The sequence below is a fragment of the Empidonax traillii genome, unplaced genomic scaffold (genome assembly GCF_003031625.1).
Source record: "Empidonax traillii isolate 1590-97213 ecotype Southwest subspecies unplaced genomic scaffold, ASM303162v1 scaffold650:size632282, whole genome shotgun sequence".
Classification (NCBI taxonomy): domain Eukaryota; kingdom Metazoa; phylum Chordata; class Aves; order Passeriformes; family Tyrannidae; genus Empidonax; species Empidonax traillii.
The window spans coordinates 597,327-624,366 of record NW_020955843.1 but is presented as its reverse complement, the minus strand read 5'-3'; the positions used below and the strand labels follow the sequence as shown (position 1 = coordinate 624,366).

The window sequence follows — 27,040 nt, the reverse complement described above, 5'->3', positions numbered from 1 at the left end:
CGGACACTGCGGGTTTTGGCACCGCTGAGATCGATCCCACAGCATTTTCTCGGAGCGGGGCCAGTAGGGCAGTAAGGCCCTGCCTTGCACCGAGATACCTTATCGGGGGCCCAGGGCAACCGCAGCTCCGGCAGCTGTGCCGGGCTCCTGTCCCGCAGATCGGGGTGCGGACGGCCGGGCCCCGCCAGGACAGAGACAGCCCTAGAACCGAGCCAGCAGCCACAGTCCTAACACCGAGCCGGCAGGTCCACAGCACCCCAAAGCCCGGCGCTGCAGCGCGATGTGGCCCCGCAGGCATCACCCTGGTGATCCGGGGCACTGCCGGCTCCGGCAGCGCCCCTCTCGGGGCAAGGGGTCCGCACCGAGGGGCAGCACCCGCCAGGAACCGCGTCCCCAGAGCCGCCCCAGGATGCCGGGGGGACAGGGACTGTCTCCAGGCTCGGCCGGGGGAGCGGAGGGGCGGCCGGCCAGGCTCGGGCACCCTCCGGCGGAGCGCGGCCGGGGAGGAGCGGGCGGAGCTCTTGCCTAAAATGATCCGAAGGCATCAGAACCATCGCCGAGCCCCACTCTCAGTCCGCCACAGCCACGGACACCGCCCGTCCCCGCACGGAGGAGGAAAAAGGGAGGAAAGGAGAGAAGGGGAGGGGAGTATCTCGGCCGCCCCGCCGGGACTCCCCCCATGGAGAGCAGCCAAACAATCACCACCTGACCCTCGCCAGGGCCGGTGGAGGGGCAGCGTTTCGGGGCGGGGCGGCTCCTCCCCACCCCTCTGGAGGTGGGGCCGGGCGGTGCCCGCGGCAGCCGCGGCTGTTCCGCAGGGTCGGGCTCGGAGGAGCAGCGCTCGAGTGGCAGCGGTGGTGGAGGCACAGCCAGCCCGGAGATGACAGACACCCTCCCGCCCCGCGGCTGCCCGGCGGCAGAGCCGGCCGAGGACGGCTACTTTCGCAAGGTGAGCAGAGCGGTGGTGGGCTCCGTGCCCGGGGGGGCTCCGTGCCCGGGGGGGCTCCCCCAGAAGGTGCCTCGGGGCTGGCGCTCCCCGCTCGGTCGCTCAGGGTCTGCTTCGTCCCGGCGGGGCATCGCGGGCTCCGTCCCTCGGCAGCGGGGAGCAGCTCTGGGGGACCACGGGGGAGGGAGGCGAGGTGGCCGGAGACTGGGGTTGTGTTCCTGGGGGTCGTGCCCGGAGCTGGGTTCCGGCTCCTCGGGGGTGCGCCTGGAGCTACCGGGGCGCTCCGCAGGATCCCGGGCGGCCCTTCCCTGCTCCCGAGCTGGGCGTCACCCTGAGGAACAGGAGCGCTCGTAGCTTTATAAAACGAGTGAAATTCCACTTGCCGCTCTTCTTCTTTTCCCCCACCCCGCGCTCTTCCCTGCTCGCTCCTCACCGCGTCTCCTCTCTCGCTCTCTAGTAAACTGCCTTACGTACCTGCACGAAAGTTTACTGGAGTAAGTTAACAGACTCGTTAGGAAGTTCTTAATGAACATTTGCCCTAATTACTCTTCAGACTGAGTGGGCGGCTTATGCCATAGCCTGCACCCGAGTTCTTTCGGCACAACAGTAATTATGGTTAAGTATCGCCTGCAATGCAGCCCTGTGGGCAGTTATGAACTTCATCGGAGGTAAAGGGCAGTAAGAGCCGCTTTCGGAGAGCTTTGATTCTGCCTCCCCTCGCTGTTTTGAAGTTCTCAGCGCCTGTAACTTTTGTTTCAAGTCGGAATGCAGGTACACGGGGGTTTTTGTGTAGATTCTGGATCGGAGACCATGAAATGTCCGTTCTATGGAAGGAAAAAAACCAACAACAACAATAAAAAGCCGCATACATCAGTTTGCTGCTTCTTACCTCTGCCTAAAAACATCCCCACGACGCACATTAGCAACCACCTGGATTACATGGTAGGGAGGCACAGATGCTTTGCTTTGCTGGCGTCTTTACGGGCTGTTTTTTTCCCCAAGTATTTACCAAATTCATAAGCCTGCAGGAGCTTAAGCAACAATATTGCCCTTTAGCAGAGGAACTCTTTGTGGCTGAAAAGAGCCAAGTTTTACCCGTGCCAGCCGTGCTGCAAAGGAATCAGCACCACCTGGTAAATAACTAGACAGACTGAAACAAAACTCTGACCAAATTTGTCTGGCTGCTCCATTTGCGTAATTCTACTGTAATACTTGGTGAGTAAATCACTTCTTTCTTACTAGTCCATAGCAGGAAATCATGAAGTGTGGCAAAGCTGTAATTACTTAGTTTTCATAGCTATGTTTTCTGAGCTCATATGCTGCCTTGAGGCATGTTAGTAAAAAAGCTGACTTTTCGTGAACTTAAGTTAGATAAATCAACTCTTCCACCTGTTTGTTTTTGCTGATAAGGACTAACTGAAGTTTAGTAGGCAAGTTGTGCCTAAGGTCATAAGAGGAGTATATCTTCTACACTCAAACTTGCTAAAGTTTATTTTAAATTAAATTGTTATATGTTACAGTTAGGGCCACTGAAACAGCATTAGATGAGTGTAAAGCCCATTGGACAGGAGTGAAGTTTTTCCTCATATATGAAAATACTGTTCAATCAATTTTCTACCTAATCATGTGAATCTTGCCCACTTTTCATTACTTATGCCTTAAAGCAGTAGAAAATGGATAGGAATCTGATAAAATCTGAGCGAGCCAGCCTTGCAGTGAAACATTCTTCCCTCAGATCTCTGAAAGGTTCAACCAGCTCGTAAGTGTCTTTAATAAAGTTACAAACTTCAGATTAGGCCAGATGCTGGAAGCATTCTGTCCCTAAAAGTTAGCAGAAACCAGAACTCCCTGTTATCCATTAGCTGAATCATCTCAAAGGTTAAATCTTTCTTTCTGACTCAGTAGTTCTAGGTGAAAGGGGGAAGAAAACCACACAAAACGCAAAAAAAAACAAACCCCCAAACAAATAAAAAACCACCCCAGCCCCAAACAATCCCACTCCTGGAAGCTGCAAACCCAAGGAGGCACTTTGGACACAATATCCTCAGTCCTCACATGTCCGTGTGAATGGTGTGCTGGGTGACTTCATGTGACTGAAACTGGTGATAGAGCTGTTAATGACTGTCCCTGGGTCTGTCACCTTCCCTTCCCTTTTTAAATCGCACCACTTTTTCTTTTCCTGAAGGGATCTGCGGGTTGTTTTACCACTTTTGTTGGTGCAGACTCACATCAACTTCCAAGGTTAGTCCTTGTATTTTTAGGTCAAAATACTTAACTGACCTTTTCATTCTGTGAGCTATGGAGCAAGGTGAAAACACTTTGCATCAGTCCTGCCCACAAAAAGGTTTCCAAGCACTGTTTACACAATGAGGTTGCCTTCTGTGCTTTCTAAGAATACTGTGCACAATGAAATTTTATAATTGAGAAAAATGGAGCGGTTCATACAGTATCCATTTGTTTTAGACCCTTTTCATGAATGGATGACGATGGGAAGTATGCTCACAGTCCCTATAGTGCCCTTTTGTGCGATGTCCTTTTTGAAGTTTTAAATAGAGCATACCAGAAGGCAAGGCTCAGCATCCCCAAAATGCAGTATGTAAAACAACTTATTTACTTAATACTTGTTTGGTGCCTTTTTATTTTATTTTTTTAAAGTAGGGAATGGGCCCAGTAAAAGTATGACTGGCTCTATGTAAAGTGCCAAAAATGGGCAAACAGATGAATAATCATATTTCCTGCTTTGGCTTCTCTTGCCACTAGAAAGTGACTCTGCCAGGTGAGTCTGAGATATGATGGGTAGCAGCTACTGCAGTCCCCTTCACCCTTTCTCAGACTTGCCCTTCCCATTCCCTTCCAGTGATGTCAGAGCTGCTCTGGAGAAACTTTTTCCTCTTCCTCTTGCCCCACCTCTTTCCATTATCTCCGTGGCAAAGACCTGCAATCTATATCGGTGAAATGAGATTTTCCTGAAACCTGTGAGATGCTTTGAGCTGTCTCAGACTCTCATGTGGTTCTTGGTGTTGTTTTTTTTTTTTTTTTTTTTTTTTTTTTTTTTTTTTTTTTTTTTTTTTTTTTTTTTTTTTTTTTTTTTTTTTGTTTGCTTGTTTGTTTGGTTGGGTTTTTTATCATCTAATTTTAAGGAGGTTACCTGTGGAGATACACAGGGTACACCTATCTCTGTCACTGTTGTCCCCACTCCCTTCCTCTTACATCTCCCCTCCAAAACAACCTTCTTAAACCATTTGATCAGCTGCAACCAAACTCCTGAGAAGAATTTTACTTTAAAAGCAAAAGAGGTAAAACCCCAAAAAATATCCTTGCTGGTATCCTGAAGAGGATATGGCAAAGTGGAAGAAGCACCTTACTTTCCATCAAAAAGGAGATGGAGCTTCTGCCTGAAACTTTTCAGTTTCTGTGAAGATAAGTCACCAGAAAACTGGTTCTGCTGCTGTTCAGTTTATCTTGGCCATCCATGTGGGTAACTTAATTCAGTGTACATTGCCAGGGCAAACTGTACCTGTGCTCTGGGACCATCAGCCTCGTACCTTGACCTCCTCTGTGTGCAGTTCCACATTCTTTCACTGTTACTGGCAGGATCAGCCATGCATGTCCTGCACATTCATCCAAATTCTGCCCCCAGTCCTTTTTTTCCCTTTGAAAATAATGACAAAACTAATGATAAGAGCAAAGAACAATCTGCTTTAAAAGTAGAGCCAGGCATTTAGATGGGAAGGATTTTTCAACAGACCAACAGTGATTAAAGCAGGTCGGTCCTTGTGGCTGCTTTGCTTATGCCAGATGCTTCTCCCACCTAAGGGGAAGTTATTCTTTAGCCTGCCGTGGTTCTGTGGATTGCTTGGCCTCTCAGCCCTCTTCCTAGTTACCTTTAGTTCCTTTAGTTACCTTTGAATTCTTGGGAGAGAAACAGCTTTCTTTTCCAAGCTGTTCTCCCCTTCTGTTTCTCCTCCTTTTCCATCACAGCAACCACCCTGCTTGACCAGGAAGTTTTCCCAAAGTAAATATCCCTGAAACACATCCACGTCCAGAACTCGTGATATTTATGACGTAGCACTCACTCAGCAGCGGGATCCAGTGATGATCTGTTAGTGGGGCTGTGCCTGCCTGTGTTGGTTAGTTGGTTTTTTGGGTGGCTAGGAGCAAGGAGAGACATCTAGCAAGTTATTTCTGCTGTATTTTCCCTTAGCTTACTGCTTTGTAATGCCTTACACTGACCAGAAATTCTCTTAATTTCCCACATCAGTCAGGAGGTTGCAATAAATGGTAAGGAAAAGCTCATTTTCCAAGGGTACCTTTTCTGCAGCATCTCCTGGCTCAACAGGAAGCATTCTGGCTTCAGTTTGGTTGTTTTGGATGGCAGTGCACTGTGCTCCGTGGGGGCAGAGCAGTAGGACAGCTGGCTTAGTGAAGCTTTAGACTGATCAGTTGAAGGAAGATGCCATTTTCTTATCTCTTCCCTTTCTCAAGGCTTTGGTTCCATCTGAGGCTAGATATTCACCATCTAGACCAAGCTGGTGATTCAGAAAGACAGACTATGTATTAGTCCCCCATGTCAGGGGAGAAGCAAAAATCAGCAAGCAAGCAGCTCCAGGAGTGAAGCACCAGGCTGGAAATGATAGGTATGGAAACCAGCTTGTGAATCAGCACCTCCCTCATTAACTCTCTGTCTTAACTTTCGGGGTTCCTTCTGCAGGGCATCCCCCATCTGTGGTTAATGTATCAGTTTACCAACCTGCTACTCCTGTCCTTCCACTGTGGTTTAGCTCGTGGGGTTCTCTTTAACTCATTGGTAGCCAGGCAACCATCACCATTAGCACTGACACAGGAATATTTATTTGCCTATTGGTTCTCTTTCCGCTTGTCTGGCAGGACAGAAACGATATTGCAATGATGCAAACACCTGTCACCCCATGTCCACTCATTATATACAAATTCAGGAAACCTAAAACAGAAAGTGGCCCTTCATGTGAAATGAAGAATCACCTGAAACTTGCTTAGCCAAGAGACAGATGTCTCTGATGAAATATTCATTTTAATTTCGCTTTGTGAGTGGTGTGACAGGATGGAGTATTGTATGGGAAATTTAATACAATAATTAGTTCTTTATAATAATTTTTGGGGCCAGGCACTTAGAACTATAAAATACTTGTTCATGGTACAAGTAGATGAGGCTCTGGAAGACCAGGTCTTGTCCCTCTTCTTTGGAAAAACAAACAAACAAACAAACCCAGAAACCACAAACACAGAAAACCTACCAAACACAACAATAAAACCCTCAAATGAAACTTGTGCTTCTGAAAGATTTACAGCACACAGCTAAATTTTTCAAAATTGTACTAGGAGGAATATGCAAAAAGAAACGTTAATTATAGCCCTGGAAGAAGGTAAGGAAATTACAAATTAGCAGGACTTGGGCTGAGCCCTAGAAATACTGGTGTGAATCACGGTGCTTGCTGCAGTTGCTGTTACAGCCACACAAGTTTTGCACGTAAATTCTCTACATACATGTGTGAATGTCTGCAGGGCAGGGCCATTTGCATCCAGTGCTGGGCTTGCCAAGCAGCACAGGTTGCTCTGGCTGGAAAGGAATGCTCTCTTTTAAGCAAGGAAGCACACCCAGTTTCAACTCTGTGTCACCTTCAGACAGTGACTCACCTGCCAAGTTCAAACCACTACTTGGTAAATAATATTTATGCTAATGTCAGATACTTGCTGCTGTTACTCACTGTTTGTCAGAGGCATGATTTTTGTGTCCGTCACGACTGGGTTTCTGACATTTTCTTGAAGAAGGAGCTTCTTGACGTGCAAATCATATAATCCAACTGTTTCTTTATTCAGGACCCATATTTTTCACAGACCCATACTGTCTTCCCCCTGTGGTGGGTAATTTTCCCAAGGCCTAGAGTTTAGGAACTTGGAAAACCACAAAGGTACTGCCTAAACCCCTTAGACTGAAGGATTTTAAGGCTCCTTCATGCAGTGAAAGTTTCAGCCATATTCCTTGATCATTTTTACAACTTCCTTTGTAATAACCATTTTTTTTGTTGCCGTTTAATTAAGAATTTTACTGATAGTGTATGAGCCAGGGTAAAATCCAGTTTACTCTCCAGGTTTGCTTGGCTTGGCAAAGTAATAAACAGTAATTAAATGAAGCATCCAGTATCCTGTTGACAAGAAATAAAACAGCAGGTGTGGAAACCACTGAGAAGTTTGGCTTCCATTTACTGTAATGAACTGAATGTTAACATTCTTGGGATGGTCTAAATATGAACCAGATAGAAATGCTGTCTGGGAAAGGGATCTTCTGCATGGAGGAAAACAAAATTAAGCACTTGCTTGAACCTGGCAGCAAAATAACGTTTTGTTACACAGAATTTGTGCTTTACACAAGGGGATATCTTTTACAGATTGTGTATTTCCCATGGTTTTGGTTTGGTTTTTTCCCAGATATTTATGATTTCACTGTCCTCTATCCATCAGTTTTGTGGCAGCCTGATGACAATAAAGAGTTTAAGCCTGCAAATGAACACAGATTAGCTGAGTGTAAAAATGTAAAAAGCAACCTTTTCCAAAAAGTGCCTTGTCCTCTTAGGGCCCAGGGCTCTTGTTGCAAAAAAGCTTCATACAGAGATTATTCCTGAACCTGAAATGCAGGGAAACTTCTCTGACTCTTCTTCTCTCTGCACAGAGTTTAGGATTGTTGCCATTTTGCACTCACTGTTCAATAGGAGCTTGTTTGACTTCTGGGCTGGAGCTGGATCAAAGGTTCACTAAAATGAACAGCTGAACCCACTTACAGCAGCTTCCTGGGCTTGGGAATCAGGCAGTTGATCCTCCTGAAAAATTCTCCAGAAGCAGAGCTGCAAAAAAGTGTTACAATGATGTCATCAAACATAATTGGCACACAGGAAGGGCAGGGAGTTGTAAAAGGAAGCTGCAGCTTTACAGAAAAAAATGAAAAAAAGGGCAGGACAAGGATATGTTTAAGAAGGATGCTTGGACTGAATGGTCAAGAAAAAAGTTGGAAGAAAACAGCTGTGCAGGAATATGGAGATGACAGGCTTGAGACGAGAATCAAGTATTCAAAATGAATGCAAAGAGCAAGAGGAAAGAACTGGTGAGGTGCAAATGAAAAATGGCATGGGTAGAAGGGAAGGAGATAAGGGGTTGAATACCAGCAGCAGAAAAGATTACACAACACAAAATGAAGAAAAAGTAAAGTAGGAAAAATGTCTGCACTCCAGGGAAAGGAGCAGACTGAGAGCAGAAAGCAACTTTGTGCATGTCTCTGTGTAGAAAGGTATGTAAAGGAGCATAAAGTACTTGGTAAAGGACTGCTTTTAATCTCAGATGAAGGAGTGTGCTCCCTGTGCATGTCCCCACCAGTAAGAAGTTCATCTGCTCTGTGTTGTGCTTGTTGTGAGTGGTTTCTCCACAAAGAGAGGATCCACTGCACTGCCAAGTGGGGGCTTTGCTGCAAGTGGTATTTCAATGCAGAAACACTTTTGCAATATCAGTAATTTAAAGTGGTGTGTTTTTCTCAGGTTACCTGTCAGATGGCGCTTTTGAAGATGTTTGCACAACCTTCCTGTCATTTTACCTGTTTATCACAGACTTTTCAAACTAGAGATTGAAAATTAACAGTTGAGTCAGTTTGCCTTCACTTGGCAACCCAAATCGCTGAACTTAAGGCAGATGATTAAAATTTCATGTTCTATTTAAATACTTGCTTTTGCTGTGCTCGTGTGTCATTGCTTGGCCACTCGTAATCAGAGCTCGTTGAGAGACTTTTAAATGCTCTTGTATCAAAATTTAGTTTTTCTAGTCAAAACCAAGAGGGAGATGTTCAAAATAGTGCATTTAGTGGCTGGAGGAGTTGAGAGAAGAGAGATCTGAGCCTCTCTCTTGTGTAATGCAAACCAGAAGGACTGATAAGCTTTGTACTGATACCCAGTGAGGCCACTCTAAAGGCTGTGCTTTATTTAAGAGTAAAACTGACTAGTTAAAAAACCAAGAAAAAGCAAATAGTTGCTTCAGAATTAGCAATTAAGGCTGCAGGGATGTGCTGGCTGGCTCTGAGGATTAATATTCAAAGCTATTTCATACTTTTTTAAAAGGGGTGGCAGGGGCAAAGAATAAAGGTGTGGAAGGGAAACTTCTCGCCTATTTTAAAAAGTGTTAAAATTGTGTTTCTCTTAAAAAAAACCAAACAAACAAAAAAAACATGCAGTCCTATTCATCTGTAGCAGTTTTAGCTTGTCACTGCTCACCAGAATACAATGGTTCAGTCCTGCTCAAACACAGGTTTCAGTAGTTTGAGTCTTGTGCTTGTGCAAGGTGTGCACACAGACCAGAGCAGTCCTGGGAATTCTGGATTTCACACTTCACTTCTTAAGGGCTTAATTTGATGAGTGTCTGAAGGTAAAATCATCATCTCACCCTGTCAAGTTCTATTTTCAAGAGTTTGAGAGGGAAAGGGAGGAACCTCGGGAAGGAGGGGTGGGAGCTGTGCTGAAGGTCTGAGCATCAGAAGGAAAGGGCAGAGATCCTTGAGATCCTTTGCAAGGTTCTTGAAACCGTGAGCAGTGATGCCATCAAAGCCTGGTTTGGACAGAGTTGTATTTCAAGGCTGCATACATCCCAGAATGGAACTCTGATCTTCTGCAAAGGGTGAGCAGAAGTTGTGATGGGAGTTCCTACCTTGCCAGATACTGTATTTTTTTTTTTTTTTTAGGAAATCTGTAGAAACTTAATAACATTTTGTCAAATTTGGTTGTGTTTGCAAAATACCTTGACAATGTTTTTTTTTTTTTTAGGGGAGAACAGACTGTCTCACACCTGTACTTAAGCTTTAAGACAAATATTTTCTGTCTGGATTTTAATGGTAAATACTGTGGTCATGGTGTCTCCTCTAATGACCAAGTTTGAGATAAGAAACACTGTCATTGATGTCACTGTAGTTAATTTATATTCATACAGAGCCTATGCCATTAACATTCCTTTAAATTCACTGTTACTCCCTCTGAAGTGTCTTCCAACAGCAACAAAACACTTGGTTTCTTAATTCCAGGGATGCAATCCTCTTGCCGAGACTGGACGAAGCAAACTGCAGAATCAAAGAGCTGTCCTGAACCAGCAGATCTTAAGAGCAGTCAGAATGAGAGCTGGTGCTGAGAATCTTTTAAGGTAAATGCCATGGCTTCCTAATTCTCTTCCAAGCAACACTTTTTTTTTTAAAAAAATAATTCTTTTAATATTGTAAAAGTCTCTTAGCAGTTTCTTTTCCCCGGTCTGCCTAACGTGCTGCATCGATCTCTGCTGGGTGCTTTGTGAATCTCCCTGAAGTTTGTTCGAGCTGAAGCTCTACAGGGACCTGCTCTCAAGAGCTCTTTCAGCGCTGCCTTGTCGCAGGGAACAGCCCAGTGGTGTTCTTGGGTGGCTCTCTTCGTGCAGCTTTATTGCTGGTGATGATGGCAAGAGAACCTTTGAATGTTGTCATGAGTCTTTTTTACCCCTCAAATCAAATCAAAGCGCCCCTGTGCCGTTGCTTTTCCCAAGATCCTTCAGCTCCCTGCTCTAAGGACCACCAGTTGCCTCCTTAATTCCATGAAGCAACGACACAGGAGTAGCAGGGTGGCAAACATGTACTTTGAGCCGGGTTACAGTTGCCATCAAACCCTCCTGAAGTTGGAGGTAACTGGAGGAGATTCTGCTCTTCATCTGTTGTATTTTGTCCACCGATTTGTTTTCTAAGGACGTGGTTCCTCATTTGGCTGCCCCCACAGGAGTAGCCTTGTGTCGTTACATCCTGTGATTAATTGCTTAGCAAACAGTCCTGTAGCTTTCCAACAACCAATCCATCCCCTCGTTACACAGGAGAACTGGAAATTTTCTCAATTCTCATCTGCAATAGTCTCCTGGAGAGTCTGTTCCTCTGCTCAACTGGAGCAACAATGGCTCTGCAAAAACCAAATCTAGGAAGTATGCTTACAGAAATGAAAATGCTTGGATAAATTCATAAACCTGCCATTAATTGACAGGTTGCCCTTTGCTTTTATCTCCTCTCTTGCAAGAGAGGGGACAGGTCAAAAATTTAGGTATTTTAACCTCTGTCTGACTTAATTTTATTTTGTTTTCTGTTTAATTGATTCAGGAGTAAGACTTAGAGTCGTTTGCTACCTTTTGTATGCTTAGCAAAATTGTTATACCTGAGTTAGAAACTGGGCACTGCTCACTCAGTTAATGGTTTTTTGCTTGTCAGCTCAGGAAAGGAGTGTTTTGTAAGGGCTATAGAGATGAGTAGTGTCTAATGGGACACTGGGAACCTAAAGCTCTCCTAAAGTTCACCTTCTGATGCCCATATTAATTGCTGAAATACTGAAGTTGATGTTTGTCCCCACAAGAGTGGTGACTAAGCCTACTGAAGAGAAGAGTATCAGACTTACTCCTTAAGCTTTTAGAAATCTAAAGTGAATTTACACCTGTTGGGCTATTAAAACTTGCTAGTTCTTTGAAAGAAGGAATTTTAAAAATAGAAAGTTCACATGGCTGGGTGTATTTACAGTCTCCTTAGGGAAAACATAAACAAGCTTTAGGTTTTCAGACTCTATTTGAATTTCATCAGGTTCTAAAAGAAAAAAAAAACAATTGCTGTCCACAAGGAGCCTTCTGCAGTAGGACTTGGGGAAAAAAGCTGGAAAGGCAGGTTTCTTTACTTTTGGCTGGAAGTAAATATTAGGCTTGAAGCAAATGATCCATGTAGCACAAAGACTTTTGTTTTCATAATTTCTGAAAGTCGCCCTCTCCTTTTCATTGCCTTTTGTTCTGGAAAATCTGATTTAAAATTGAATTCGGAGTAGAGTTATGTGGATCTCAGCGATATCACATTGTCCCTGTAGCTGCCTTTTGCTGGTTGTCATTACAAAGAATGTCTACAGTGCAAAAAAACCCAAAAAGGGAATAAAATGAACTCTAAACTGACATGGATGTTACAGCAAGAGAAGGTGACCTGGAGGGAGCATTAGAATCCCTCCTGTGGAGAATGGTAAGGCAGACTAAACACAGAGCCTTAATATGCCATAATTAAAATGCCTAAAAAATTAAAAAGCATCAAGGCTTGTCCATTTATTTATTTGTATATATTGTTATGTATTTGTTTATATTTATTATTTATTGGTGCTGCCTTTACCGAGGAAGATCCACTCCACCCCTGTGTTTGTGTCAAGTCTGGCTTATGATGGCAATAAAAGTTAACGTTGCTTAATTTAAGCAATCCAAGATATTCAATAAAGTACAGCATAGAAAATTCACAGATAAATAATAGGAAATGCAAACTTAAAATTTTGGCCTAGTCCTTCACCAAGGTGCTCCATAAAACTGGAGGAGTGTTGCAAGTACAGCCTAGATTTATGAGATGGCTGTTCCTAAATATTTATGAAGGTGAATTTTGTCTTAAAGATAAATGTAAAATGCTGCAACTTTAAAATAAATTTGTTATTGTCTAAGATTTGGACTCTAAGGGTATAATGTCTGTATCTGGGGATACAGATCAAGACCTTTTATCTTAGACTCATACCTGTGGTTATAGACATGGATGGTTTAAGTCTCTCGGAAAGAGTAATGTTCTCATAAATGCTCTGTATGGAGAATCAGGTTAGAAATTGTGATATGAATACACAGAAAAGCTCAGGGGGGCTGGATACCACCATCCACTGTGCCAGCAGTTCAGAATGCTGGCATTTAAATACATAAATGGCAAAGGAAGCAAGAAACAAAAAATCATTTACATCCAACGAAATCAAATTATAGAGAAAGTTGTCTGGTATTACAAAGAAGTATCTTTCTACCAGTTGATCTTTCTGTAGTAACTGTTTTTTTATTCTTAAGATCAGAAGGCTCAACAGATCTTGATTCAATTTATAAAGGAGGGAAGTATCTTTTGAAAAAATGTCTCCTGACCACTCCCACCTCCACCCTCCTGTCTTTTTTCTTTTAGGAAAAGCAATCACATAATCTGAAAATAGGACAGTGATTCTGCTTAATGCTTTAGTTTTGTTGATGAATGTATCTGAAAATAAGCCTGATCCTTAATCACACACAAAATTTAGCTTATAGCAAACCTTCTGTAGTGTGTGCTGTTATCTGGAAACTATCCCAGGCACTCTCTTGACAGAAAATACCAATAAATTCTGAAACGTGAGATCTTGTACCATCTCTTAAAGGGGGTAAAAAAAAAAAAATCTTAAAAATGTTGAGAATGCTGACAAGGGGTCAGCCAAGCTTGTGGGAAACCTTTTCCCCAGCAAAAAAAAAAAAAAAAAAATTACGTGTTTCTTTCTGCAGAGCAACCACCAACAACAAAGTACGGGAGCAGGTTCTGCTGGAACTCAGCTTTGTAAACTCAGACCTGCAGATCTTGAAGGAGGAATTGGAAGGACTTAACATCTCAGTGGAAGTTTATCAAAACGCAGAGTAAGTATAAAGCCAAGTCCCTCAATTATTAACAGGTCCTCTGTTTACCCTTGGAAACAAAATTGTTTCTAGGGGAGCGTGAATTGGACAATAACCACGTGACAGAACAGGAGCTCGATAGGAAGAGAACACACTTGAGGGGAGATTTGTTGACTAAGGGTTAGTCTGCATATTTACCTTTNGTGGAAATGAGAGCAGGACTCCACAACTTTTATTCCTTCTTCCAGCTAAGGAATATTAAAAATACTTGGGTTCTCAGTGCAGGGTGAGCAGGAGGTCAGGCCCCAAGGCAGGCAGAAGCCTTGAGGCTGGACAGCAGAATGCTTGTTATTCTCTGCTGATCCTGCTTCCCCAGGCTGTATTGCAGGTATTTTACATCTGTGATGCTGTTCAGTCTAAGCTCTAAATGCTTTTTGTGTTCTGAAAGCTAAAATAACTCACTTATTGGGAAGTGTGACAGTGCTTTTCCTGGGCTCTGGAAATCCAGGATCACCTCCCTGACTGCTCAGTGCTCCCATGACGTTGTTGGCTGCATGGGTGTGACGCCTCAGCTGTGTTAAAAATAAACATTCAATTCTTTGGAATGACAAATGCTGGTCTGCAGGGACCTGGGGTGACACCAGAATTTGCTAAATCGGGGCATTAGGATTTCTTTTGCATGTGTCTCACTTCCTTTTTGGGGAGAAAGCTTTGAAATAATCTGTAGCAAAAATCAGAAATCAGCCCATTTGCACTACCTGCAGTGGTGTTCTGGGCTCTGTATCCTGCAAGTCTTTCTCAAGTTAGCAGAGCCACTTTCTGGATCATGAAGGACTCTTCCCCTGCTGAGGAAGATCCCTTCCTACTCCCACCTTCCCAAGAAGGAATTTTCACCAGTGGGAAAACTGGTTTTGTTGATAAGACCATAAATAACTGTGGGGCTTTGTAGCTGGTGGTGGAACAGTGATTAGACAGTCAAACATTTGCTTTCAGAAAACATAAAAATATTAAATAAACCTTCAAATTGCTCGATACTGATCTGTTAAATCTACTCAAAACCCTATGTATCTGGAAGCAGTTCTGATCTTTAAGTCACAGTTCTCATCCTTATTGCCTTTTGATATTCTCCAGGTTAACATTTAGCATTGGAACTGAGGAGTTCTTGGATTTCTGATTCCTAGACCTTTCCCTGTAATAGTTGGGGTACTTTGGCCCTGTTTTCTCCTGCATTAGACACACACGTCACTTCTACATATGAAACCATTGGCAGCATGGAAAATACTGATTAGAACTGATAATTACCACAGCTCTTACTGGGGCAGATCTCCTGGCAACTGTGGAGCTACATTGCAGTGAGGCAGCTTTTGAGAGTCTCCTTTTCTCTCCTTGAAGGAAAAATAAGTTTAAGTGGGGGAAAAAAAAGCACAGGCAAGAAGCTTTCTTCACTCTCTTCTTAAAAAGTCACAGGCCATTAAGCAGATTTTCTTGGGCAGGAAGGAATAGAAATGTTAAACAATGTACTTTTCCCCCAACACACATCAGTGTACAAACTTGCTGTCATCAAATAAATCAAAGTAATTAAAACAGACAAACGCAAAACAAACATTTCTGAATATTTTTGCCTTTTTTTTTTTTTTTTCCCACAGAGAGACTTTCAGTATTCCCCTGGTACCTCTTGGCCTGAAGGAAACCAAAGAAGTAGATTTTACACTCCCCCTCAAGGTAAATTTCACACACACATCTCAGAATGAGAAGCTAACAGGAATAACTTCCATTTCAGATTTGTTTTAAAGAAGCAGAAGTAACGTATGTGCAAATTATGTTTTTGTTTTGCCCTAAACCCAAGATCACAACGTGTTTAAAAATTCATTGCCAAATATTTGGGTCACTGCTCCTTTCTAACTAGGATGAGGAGGCAGAAAATATTATTAAAATTCTACTTTGGAGACAGTGGAGTTAAACCAAAGAGAAGAAAAATTCCTCCTATGGTTTTTGGTTTTAATTAAGAGCATTGATTATTGATTTAGGTATAAAAGGAAATAGTACTGAAGGTTTTACTCAACATAATGCAGTGATGAACCAACTTGGAATTGCCCCAGTATAACTGATAAGAATTTGACAGTCTGTTCCTGCTAACAGGTTTTTATGGTCATTTGATTCCCCTGTCAATTTAGGTAACAGTTTTGGTTTGTCCCTTTCAAAACCACTAAGTGTTGTTGTTTCAAAACCTACTGGAGTTGATGTAACAGGTGTTTTGTTCCTTTACATCAGAGTGAAGTTTCTTGTCTCAGATATCAAATCAAATTATTAGTTCTTGTTGTCTTTTTGTAGCCTCATTGCTGTGTGTTACTGGACTATTAACTGGAAGGGAGTGGACACTGTTCACAACTGAATCCATTTTGTACTGATTGCAACTGCAGGAAAAAAAAAGTTTAGATATTCCAATTTTTTCCCTTTTTTTAGGACTTTATTCTGGAACATTATAGTGAAGACAGTTCTGAGTATGAGGATGAAATAGCAGATCTCATGGATCTGAGACAGGTAAGTTCCAGTACGGCATACTATGAGGTCTTTTAGTCTACAGTAGCAAAAAAACCACATTTGTATGGAAACAGAATAGGCCACTTTTTAATTACCATGTTCTTATTGACTTCATTTCTGAGACGTGGAACATGAATCTCCATTGTCCAAGAGCTTTACAACCTAAGCAAAGAAAAAGTGAAGGAAAAGATGAAGCTATGCAAAGGGATAAAGCTTTGTAAATCTTGTAAACTCAAGATTTGTATTGCCTACTTCTTTTTTTTTTTCTACTTTGAAGTATTTTTAGTTTACCAAGAAGAGTGTTGAAGTGAATTAATCTGGCAAAATATTGTAGCAGAATGGTGGGTATTTCTAACTATTGTTTCCTGTATTACACTAAAAACATAGGTGTCCTCTGCAGCTTTCATAAAATACCTCCAATCTTTATTTCCTTAACTCTGAGACTTGCCAAACAGATGCTGTTTGCTTTCTTAGAGGTTCTGCGTAGCTGAAAAACTCTTATTTGGAATGCACCCATGCGGCCTTAAGCTTGCTGTTCCCAGATTCCACACATTTCTGGGCTCTGCCCAAGTCCAGAGGGAGCAGAGCTTTATCCCTGTGTCTCAGTCCCCACAATACACCTCATTTTGCTCTGCTGTGTTCCAAGGCCTGCCGCACTCCCAGCCGAGACGAGGCCGGCGTTGAGATGTTGATAAGCTACTTCCTGCAACTTGGTTATGTGGAAAACAGATTTTTCCCACCCACCAGGCACATGGGAGTTTTATTTACGTGGTAAGTGTGTAGTTCATGTTTCTCTTTGGTATTTCTTTTTTTTTCCTCCCAGAACAGCGCTAATCATTAACTGTCTGGTGCTGAATTGGAAGCTTGTCAGTGTGTGTGTCTCTCCCTGCAGTGTGTGTTGTCAGGTTTTTGTGGAGTTAAGTGGAAACCTGAGGACAATACACCCCTTTGACGCTTAGAGTGAAACCATTGGCTAGGTGATGATTTGGGCTACAGGTTAGCACAAGGGAAAAAGGGAGAAAATAATCATTTTGGACAGCTACAGGTGTTTCCTGAACTCCAAACCTTCTAACACAAAATGGATGAGGAATTGGCCAGACCTTAATTCCCCTCCTTCAGTTTGTTTAGAAGACCATTTGGGCCACAAGAGGGAAAGGAGTGACTTAATTTATTATAGGGGAATATTTACTACACCTGTGAGCAAAATTTGGCTCTGAATTCCAAGTTTTTTATGATGACAAAAGATGACTACCACATGATCAGGAGGAACTGTTAAATTTCTGGTCATAGCTGCAAATAGAAACGTTAACCACCAGCAGGGGAGAATCTAAACATGCCAGCAGTTGGTCTTTGGTGACATCTGAGTAGGAGAACACAGCAGCACATGTGGGCACTTCCTCCTCTTGGCCTCGGGGATGTTTTACAGGCACTTCTGAGTTAGATATAACAGCCTTTTGGAGGCACTGCTGTAAGACCTGCTGAGTCAAACACAGCTGTCCTCTGGCTTGCAGCGTGTGGATCGTCCTGCAGTACATCATGGTGTTTCTATTCATCTTCATTTTCACTGCAGCAGAACAGTTCTTAAGAATTCCACTGCTCTGTCAGAAAAACAGGATGGGGTGACCTGTTGTTTCGATGGACTCTGCTGACCTTCACACTTCTGGTGTTTGTTTCCCAAGGTATGACTCCTTCACAGGTGTCCCAGTGTGTCAGCAAAATCTGTTGCTTGAGAAGGCCAGTATTTTATTCAACATTGGAGCTCTCTACACCCAGATTGGAACAAGGTGCAACCGCCAGACCCAAGCTGGACTTGAAAATGCTGTTGATGCTTTTCAGAAAGCTGCAGGTACATGTTTTAAAGTACTGGGGAGGTCTTTATGCCCACGTTCCTGACCTCATTCTGATGCCATACAGACGGCTGCATTTCCTACTGACTTCATTACACAAAATAAGGAGGAATAGAGGAATTCAAGAAGCCAAGGGAAGAGCTCAGATCAAGCTCCAAGTCTTGATCTGCAGTCTTCAGCTGTAGTCTGAACATGTAGATAAAGCCAGTGAATCCTGCGGTTGGTGATTAGTGAGCTGCAGTTCAAAGGTCCAGGTTATAGCCCTGCATTAACTGCTTTGTTTTTCAGTCCTTTTTGCACCAGTTTAACTTCTACCTCAGTGAGAGCACAGGGGTGTCACATCTGTCCAAGAGGCAATTTAAAGGTTAGATAAAAAGCCTTAAAACCTAGTTTTCCAGATGTGGGTCTCAAAAATTAATCTTTCTGTACTCTTTGGTAAAAGTTGGAATTCACTGAATGTTGGCTGCCTATTTTCCAGAGATTCCAAAGGCAAACAGGTTCAAAACTCAATCTCTGTTCCAAGAAAGGAAAAATAGAAATTCTAATAAAGGGAACCATATCCCTGCAACTAACATGTTATTAAAGCTTTTCTTTGGTTGGGGGTTTTAAAATAGGTTTTCTAAATCGTTTTTGAAGTATCATCTGTGCTACACATAATGCTGGAAGACATGTCCTGTGTAATCAGTAGGTACTGTAAGATTTATTTCTGCACTAACAATCTGTAGCTGTTGGCTTCCCCTCTATGGGTGGAAACAGCTACAAACTGTGCATCACAAGTTGAATTGTCATGAACCCCCTCTTTTGAATACACAGCTATAAAAAAAAAAATTACAGCATTTCTTCATGCATATTTAAAATAAATTCTCTTTCAACCTTGGTAGTTCATCTAAAGGATGTTTCAACAGCTGGGCAATTTCTCCCATTTTATTGCTGCGTCTTCCATTTTGCAAATAATAATAATAATAATAATAAATAATAATAAATCACTGCTTTTCACTTCAACATGTTTGCAGACCAGAATGAATTCCAGACTGGCAAGGTGTTCTTTGCTCCCACAGGACCTTTGCAGGGCCCCAGAGCAACGTGCTCAGGAGGCATTTCATTGTACCTGTGCACGGCTCCGTGACACCTCATTATGTTGGCAGGGACATGATACAGAGCTTGTGTTAACTGTTTCTCAGTGCTGAACTAAGGTATTGCACCGAGCTTGTGCTCAGCAAAGCTCTCCGCGTGAGCAGAAATATGATAAGAACAGAAAAAAAAGTATATTTTTTCCTTCCTGTGCTTTCAGTTCCTTGCAGGAGGGCACTCTATCAGTACTTGGGAGGCACCTGGCTTAGCTTTTTCAGTGCAAAAAGGTAAAGATGGCCATAATTCAAATTTCTGCAAGGGTATATTAAAAATTAAGGTGTAAGTGTAACATGGAAAATTAAAACCCACAGAAAGTGTTAGTAGGAAAATGCAGCACAACGTGGCCAGAACTGAGTATAGTGGCAAGCTGGGACACTTAAAAGGTAGAGGTCTTACTGTTACACTTTTGCAGGATTATCAGCAATTAGCAGGGTGGTAGAACTCACTAAACCAGTTGGATGACATGCACACTGAAGGTTGTGAACCCGTTACTCAATATTTGCACTGCACTCAGTGTTTGTTTTTAATTCGACAAATAATAGAAACTACATTTTGGTGGAACCAAGTGTCTAGAGAAGAATGTTATTTTTACCCTATTAAATACAAAAAAATGGCACGTGATAGTTAAGTTCACTTGTTTCTCTCTCTGTGATGCTCACAAAACCATTTCTGTGATTTCAGGAGTCCTGAACTACTTAAAGGAGACCTTTACTCACACCCCAAGTTACGACATGAGCCCAGCTATGCTGAATGTTCTGGTGAAAATGATGCTTGCACAGGCTCGAGAGTGTGTTTTTGAGCAGATTGGGCTCTCTGGAATACGCAACGAGTTTTTCACACTTGCAAAAATGACACAGGAAGTTGCCAAGGTGAAATATGGGACTTCAAATCTAGTCTTAAAAATAACTGTTTACAGTGCTGTGTTACTAGCTACAGCTTCTAGGAGTACTAACAGAATTCATTAAACATTAAGCATTTATTAAAAATAACAGGAGACATAATAATATGATATCCCTTACTTGAACACCTAATAGCTAATGTTAAATTCTCACACTCCAATTCTGTGCTTTATTTCAGGTGGGAGAGGTTTACATGCTGGTTAACACTGCAATGAATCAGGAGCCAGTGAAAGAGAACATCCCCTATTCTTGGTCTAAGCTGGCACAAATAAAGTCGGACCATTACAAAGCTCTGGCACATTATTTCACTGCCACCATTCTGTGTGACCATGAATGTAAGAATCATACTTCCTTTGTATGTTCACATAAATAATAGTAATAAACACACCAACAGTTATAATTTGGTCTGTGAATAGGACAGCAACTTTGGTGCTTTAATAAATGTTAAATTGTGTTGATATGTTAAATTTTCCCACTCAAACACGAGGCCATGCTCTGTTGTCTTTTGCAGAAGAATGTGAAAGTTCAATAAACCAACTTTTGCAGAAAGAAAAGAAAAATCATATCCATTATATGCTACTGAACAGTTCCATTTCTATCCACATATTCTGGCATATAAATATTATCTGCCTATTGATGCACAAATGATCAAAATGATGAAAGTGTAAAGTTCCTAAAAGCTTGAAATTCCTATCTATATGCATAAAAAAATTGGAGAGAATGTAGGATTACCTCTACACTACAGCTGAAGGAAGAGGGGAGCAGGAGCTGTGTAGTGGTTGATGCTCTGTGTCCATTGTTGCAGTGCAGCCTGGTGATGATGAGGACCAGCAGGAGAAGGCCTTGTCCCAGCTCTACGACCACATGCCCGAAGGACTGATGGCTCTGGCTGTTCTGAAGGACAAAGTGAGGAGAAAACAATTAGGTAACTGCCAGTTTCACACAGTTGCTCTCTGCCATTTGAAAAGTACTTTGTATTTCTTGCCTGTGGATGACAGCCAGTGGTTTGTGCTGTTTGCAGGGAAGGCTCATCTACGCCAGGCCATCGTTTACCACGAGGAAGCTCTGCGGGTCTGCGGGCTGTGCAAAAAGCTTCGGAACATCGACGTCCTCCAGGAGGTGCTGACGGCTGCACACAAGCGGTCACTGCTCAAATATGCTCAGCAGGAGACAGAAGATGACTTTCTGAGCCTAATCCAGGCTCCAGATATCCTTCGTAAGTGGGCACAGCCGGCAATAAAGGATATCTAACCATACACAAACACGATTTCATGTGCTGCAGCCAAAAGGGTCTGCACACCTTCAGAGATCCTGCAACAGCTTGCAGTTGTGTTGATCCCACCCTGTGTGTGAAGTATCACCTGAACAGCCATAAAATGGGACTTAGCACTTCAGGGGGAGTAGCTGGAGGTTAACCTGAGTAAAATCTATGCTTAAAGCATTATAACTGAAAACAACAGAAGTGCTTCCTTAGGAATGTCAGTAATGCCTTTAATTGATATATATGGATACCTATATAATATGGATCCATGCATAACATAATTAATGCACAAGTATATGCTGTACCTCTGCAGAGTTCAGATTCCTCACGTGTTTCCTCAATCACAGAGAAACAAATTTTGTTACAGCCGTTTTACAGTGTTTGTCTCAGGCGACACTGTTTTCTGGGGTAGATGACAGTTGGTGTAGATGGTGGTAGATGACAGGTAGAATTCAGCTTTTTTCGGTGACTGTCTTTAAAACTAGAAAAAATGGGGAAGTTTTAAAAGTTAAAGTCATATGGGGGAAAACTACTAGCTGTTCCATGAGGTACAACTCTTGCACTAGTTTGGTTTGTTGACTCAATTTGACTGCTATTGTTTCTTTCTACCTTAGTCCAGCTCATACAGTTTTTTCCTCTTTGGAAGCAGTAGGAAATATGAGTGCTGGCTTTAAGTACTTCTCAAAGAAAAACAAAGAAGGGAATAGCATAGTTTTGTTTGGATGGATTTTTTTTTTTTTAAGTTTCCTGTGTTGCTACTATGAGATCTGAAGATATTTTTAAGGCCATTCAGATATTTGTCTTACAAATTTCCACCAAAGTGAGGTTTTCCTACAGTCTGGCAAGAATTTAGGAGAAATTTCTATCTAGCTTGGAGTGCAAGAAAAATAAACTTCAGTGTCTTTTAACTAATAGCTGAGAGAAAATTAATTTTGTTTTCTTTTTGTTTTAGCTAAAACAGAGCACAAAATAGAAACAATCGCTCCTCAGTTTTCCAAGGTGAAAGTTAAAGACTTCTTCCACAAGCTGGTATGTGACATGCTAATGCTAACCAACCTCTGCCATTTTGATAGCATAATAATAGATAAATTCATTCAGATGTGAGGAAAAGGACACAAGTATTTTAGCCTGAAAAAAAAAGGATCCTGTAGTAACTGTTTTTCTGCTGAAGTTTTTGGAGAGATCATTCCTAGCTTTGGAAGTATAAGTCAACTTGAGACTAGCAAAGGACAAAAGTGGCATTTGTACATGGCTTGCACAGCATTCAGTCTTGATAACCTTCAGCAAAGTCCCATGAAGTCTTAATAGGTAATTGCACACAACTTAAAGGTGGGGAGAAGCTGCTGGTGCTTTGAGATGGACTGCAGGGTGTGTGACGTGCACGGGACACAGCCAGGCTGTCAGGGGGCTTTGTGAGCAAAAGGAATTTGGAGTTACGGTTGGGATCAGAATATCAATCAGTAATACAGGATCTTAGAACCTGCTGCACATCTTCAGAGATCCTGGAGCTGCTTGGCAGTTGTGTTTATCCCACCCTGTGTGAAGTATCACCTGAACAGCCATAAGGCAGGGCTTAGCACTGCAGGGGGAGTAGCTGGAAGTTAACCTGAGAAAAATCTATGCAAATTGAGCTTTAAAGCATCACAATTTAGTAAAAATGCTTCCTTAGGAGTGGCAGTGACCCATGCTGTGCCTGCTGTGTTCCCTGCAGGGCCCCCTGACGGTGTTCTCAGCCAAGCAGAGGTGGACGGCTCCACGTACCATCCGCATCCCCCAGGGAGCAGGAGAGCTCGGATTCCATCTCAAAGGGGGTTCACCAGTACAGATTTATTGTCTGGATCCACTTTGTCCTGCAGCAGTAAGTACTTTGGGGCAATACTGGCTGTTTCTGTGCAGACTCTGCCGTAGTCATACACCTAAAGTGTAACTTTAGCTTGCTCATGCTGGTGTGTGGAGTATTCACTGAGTTCTGCACATTAGAATTGTCAATACATATCATCTGAACACATTTTCAGTGTTATATATACTGTAGATTAAGTTAGAGTAACCCTGACATCACATGAAACTAGAGTTGCTTTCTTTCTCTGTTCACTCTTCATAGTTAAAAAGTCACAAATAATAAAAGCAAACGTTACTCCCTGTTTAATTCAAAGGGATAAATGCTTTAAAAAGTAGCAACAAGGATGAGGATCAGGAAGGTAGTGTGTGCCCAAGGAAAGAGGGGAAAGAACATTTTATTGGCTGGTAATATGTTGTTCTTTCAGGGGAAAATCCAAAGGGATAAAGCAGCATGCAGTGATGAGCACAGTTTAGCTCTAGAAAAGGCAGAAGCAACCACAGAAGGACAAATAAGAACAATGAAGTAAACAGGGCAGAAAATATCTCATGGGCAGTGATAGGGCAGCAAAAACCAGGGTTTATTTCCTTAAGGAGAAAAGCAAAAAGCATGTAAAAAGGGTCAACATTTGAGTATACCAGAATCACATTTATCAACGGTAACTCAATAGGTAGTTTGTGTTCTTGAAAAAGTTGCACAAGTCTGGCCAGACAATGGGTTTGTAGCATCTGAGAGGGCAGTACCTTTAGGGCAGATAATGTACCACGACAGAAACGTTTTATGCTTCACAAAATTGCAGATAATAACCTGTGCACAATGTTTTGACAGTCTATGGGCCTGAAAGAAGGTGACTACATTGTGTCAGTCGGCGGCGTGGATTGCAAGTGGCTCGGAGTGAACGAGGTGCTGGAAAAGCTGAGGAGCGTGGGAGAGCAGCCCCTGGAGATCCAGGTTATCAGTTGCCAGGATACAGCAGCATCTTTGGTATGTCATGAGGCAAATATGTTCTGCAGACTGGGAATGTGGGAGTTTTTTTTATACTTGCCTTGTCTTCAGTCCCTGATTAACGTTGACTTTCACGTAGTCAGATATCCCACTCTGCCAGGGAATATTTAAAGCCTTCAGGGAAGCGTTCAGTTTTAAACAATCTGTTAAAATCATCGTGCCTTGACAAGCCAAAGCAGTCTGTGTGCATAGGAATGGTTGGGTGGTGGGGTTTTTTGTAGTGGAGCTACTCTAGATTAATTGCATTACAAATTTCAAGGCACAGTTTATTTCCTCTAACTTGTGCCAGAGGATGAAAGTATTACCCTGTTCAGCATTGGAAAAGCCACAAGGAAACAATAAGGGATGAAATAGTATGTCCAAGACCACATGTTTATTTTCTGTGCACTGTCAACATAAAGGCTCTGTGAGTTGTGTATTAGATCATGGATTAATGTGGGTATTTTTTGTTTGGGAGATCTTAACTGCCTAGCCAGTCGCTAAACTGCTGTGGAAGCTTTAGACTGAGGGATGGTCATCACAAGATTTAAAAATGTTAAGCTCTAAATAACTTAGTTGATGTGTGAAAGAACCTGTAGTTCAGCTAAATCCACTGCTCCATGTTCCTGACATTCCCTGGCAAACCCAGGCACTGAAGCAGTGTTGCCTTAGGAGCCCTCAAGGTGCCCTTACTGCTGTTGGGCTTGCTTATTTTGTTTAAGAAGCTGGTTTTCCTCATTGAAAATAAGGAATTACACACCTGCCATTCCAAGCTGCAGCTGGAAACAAAAGGCTGGAATATTACCAGATTGCTCCAGGGCACAGCTAAGATAAGACACAGAAGGCTGTGCCTTTCAGGTATCCCAAAAGAATATCCTACAGCAGCTCTTGCTGTCATAGTTGGGATCACCATGGAACCTGTCCAGAGACAGCAAAATATTCCCTTCAGATCTGTGCAAGAGTCACAAACTTCAGCTTTGTAGGGAGGCCAGTGTACATATTATATAGTCACCCTAAATGCCTAACAACCCATGGTAAGATTCCCAAGTTCCTGTCTGCTGTGCAGAGGGTACCCTTGGGTCTCCATGTGCCAAACCCATGGGCACACAATGCCACGAGCCTGGCAAGCTGGCTGCCCTGCAGAGCTGCCTGCACACTGACCTTTTGTGCTGGGGAATTCTGACCCACTTTGGGTGGCTGCCTCTCACAATGCTCCCCTTCTTCCTGCAGCACAGCAAGAGCGCCACGTACTCCGTGGGAATGCAGAAGACGTACTCGTTAATCTGCTTAGCCATGGATGAGGAGAAAATGGATCAGACCAAGAAAGCCCCGCTGAAACTCCCCTTTCTAAGCTGGGGAACGAAAAACAGACAGAAAGCTGCGAGCACCCTCTGCCTGCCTTCGGCTGTGGCGGGGAGTTCTCAGACCAAGAAGAAGCTTTTACCCTTCACACTTCTGAACACGGACAGCTCATTGTACTGAATCTTCTGGAAGGATCTGTCAACGTGACGCTTTTGTTTAAAATGTATATAAAAATCAGTTTTATCTCGATAAAAATCAATTTTATCTTTATGTATGTGTGTATAGACTCAGACAAATACCGTGGGACTTCATCTGCCTGTGCGTGGAGACACTTGTGAAGGTCAGAGCCTGGCAAAGACTGTAAAACCGAAGTATTTGAAGGGCAGAATGAAGTGGTTTGGGAGGTATGCAATAACAAGATGTAGAGGATAGAATTGCTTACATGAGGACTGAATTCCTTTGGAATTTCAAAATACAGTTATCGTGACTAATTTTTTATGACTATGCTAGATGGGAGTTATTTATTACAAACCTGATGCTGCATGCAAAACAATAGGGGACACATTAAAGGATGATTTTGCTCTGAAAGTTTAGAGTCACTTAACACTAAAGAATTATCTTAAACCACAAATGAGAGAGAATTATGTTATTCAGAGAAACTAACCTTGTGCCAAGGCGTGGTGTCACAGCATTCTGGTTTTTATGCAGACACTCGGTACTAGGTGTGTTCTGCTGAATAGGTAATTTAATTCTGGAAGAGAATTAGAAGGCTTAAAATTTAAAATGTCTTTGAACTCCAAAATACTTGTACTCTGCTCTTTTTCTAAGATACATTTGAAATGCCTGCTGATGCAATTGTTAAAAACAGGCTTTATTCCCAATGACATTATTTAACCTACTTACCTTGAGACTTGTATCTTATTAGTCTTGATAAAATGGATTAGCTGTGAAACAAATCTCAAAATGGACATATTATAGTATAATAATCAAGAGTATGTAAGTTGCAGTGACGGAGAGTGCCTGTGTAAGTGGCAGAATATTTATTTACTGTCGCATCAAATCCTTCTGCCCTTGGTAAAATTCATGAGCAGCTATACATATTATAGTAAGGAGGGAGACAAAAAATAACTGGTGAGCATTTCCTTGAGATTCTTTTATTTCCTAAATTAACTGAAAATTGCTAACACTGTAGTGTTAGTTAACATTGCCATCTACAGAGTAGATATATGCTGTTTGATACTCAAAACTTAAATGAGGGAAGAGTTTGCATCTTAGTGTAAACTTGGAAGTTGTCACTTGTTTTTAGTTTCTTATGTAGTAGGTGTAAATATCTTGATGACATTTATTTAAGAATAAAAATCAGATGCTGTCACTTAATAGTAGCTTTTTGATTCTGCTACAGCTTGGATGATACTGCATAATTTACAGGGTTTTGCTATTTACTGGTGCTGTGCCTGTTGTATGTTTCTGAGGTGTTGCTTACAAATATATAAGAATCTTTCTTAAAAGTTTTATGTATTGCATAATATATGAACTTAAGAGTTTAACACCGGCTTCCTTGCAAAGGGTATAAATATATTTTAGAGTTTCCCTGTAAAGGTTACATAAAAAACTTAGTAGTTACTCTTCACCTGTATTTGTAGTTGTGCTGCTTTACACACCCAACCACCCGTGGTCAGATACTGATATTCCATACAGAGGAGATGTTACCGAAATTGGTCTCCACGTAACAAAGTCTTTAGCAAAGCCACATGAATGCCCCTTCCAGCTCTTCATTTCTCTCAACCCACTATTCCAGTCCTCTTGCAGATAATTTTCCCTCTC

At 42.3% G+C, this 27,040-nt stretch overlaps 1 protein-coding gene across 1 annotated transcript; it reads left to right on the top strand.

Moving 5' to 3' along the window:
- Positions 1–824: 824 nt before the first annotated feature.
- On the top strand, positions 825–26,588 carry RHPN2 (rhophilin Rho GTPase binding protein 2). The gene is made up of 15 exons (XM_027899206.1): positions 825–949; positions 10,035–10,150; positions 13,307–13,435; positions 15,061–15,136; positions 15,878–15,955; positions 16,602–16,726; positions 17,635–17,801; positions 19,615–19,802; positions 20,011–20,167; positions 20,638–20,757; positions 20,854–21,048; positions 22,046–22,122; positions 22,805–22,951; positions 23,759–23,914; positions 25,145–26,588. The coding sequence occupies exons 1-15, from the start codon at positions 881–883 to the stop codon at positions 25,394–25,396; spliced, it is 2,052 nt and encodes a 683-aa protein (XP_027755007.1). The 5' UTR covers positions 825–880; the 3' UTR covers positions 25,397–26,588.
- Positions 26,589–27,040: the final 452 nt, after the last annotated feature.

Excerpts from the sequence above, each read along its gene's own strand:
- RHPN2 (XM_027899206.1), top strand. The coding sequence starts at position 881 with ATGACAGACACCCTCCCGCCCCGCGGCTGCCCGGCGGCAGAGCCGGCC. Across the intron at positions 950-10,034 it reads AGGACGGCTACTTTCGCAAG|GGATGCAATCCTCTTGCCGA; the intron begins GTGAGCAGAGCG and ends TCTTAATTCCAG. Across the intron at positions 23,915-25,144 it reads AGGATACAGCAGCATCTTTG|CACAGCAAGAGCGCCACGTA; the intron begins GTATGTCATGAG and ends TTCTTCCTGCAG.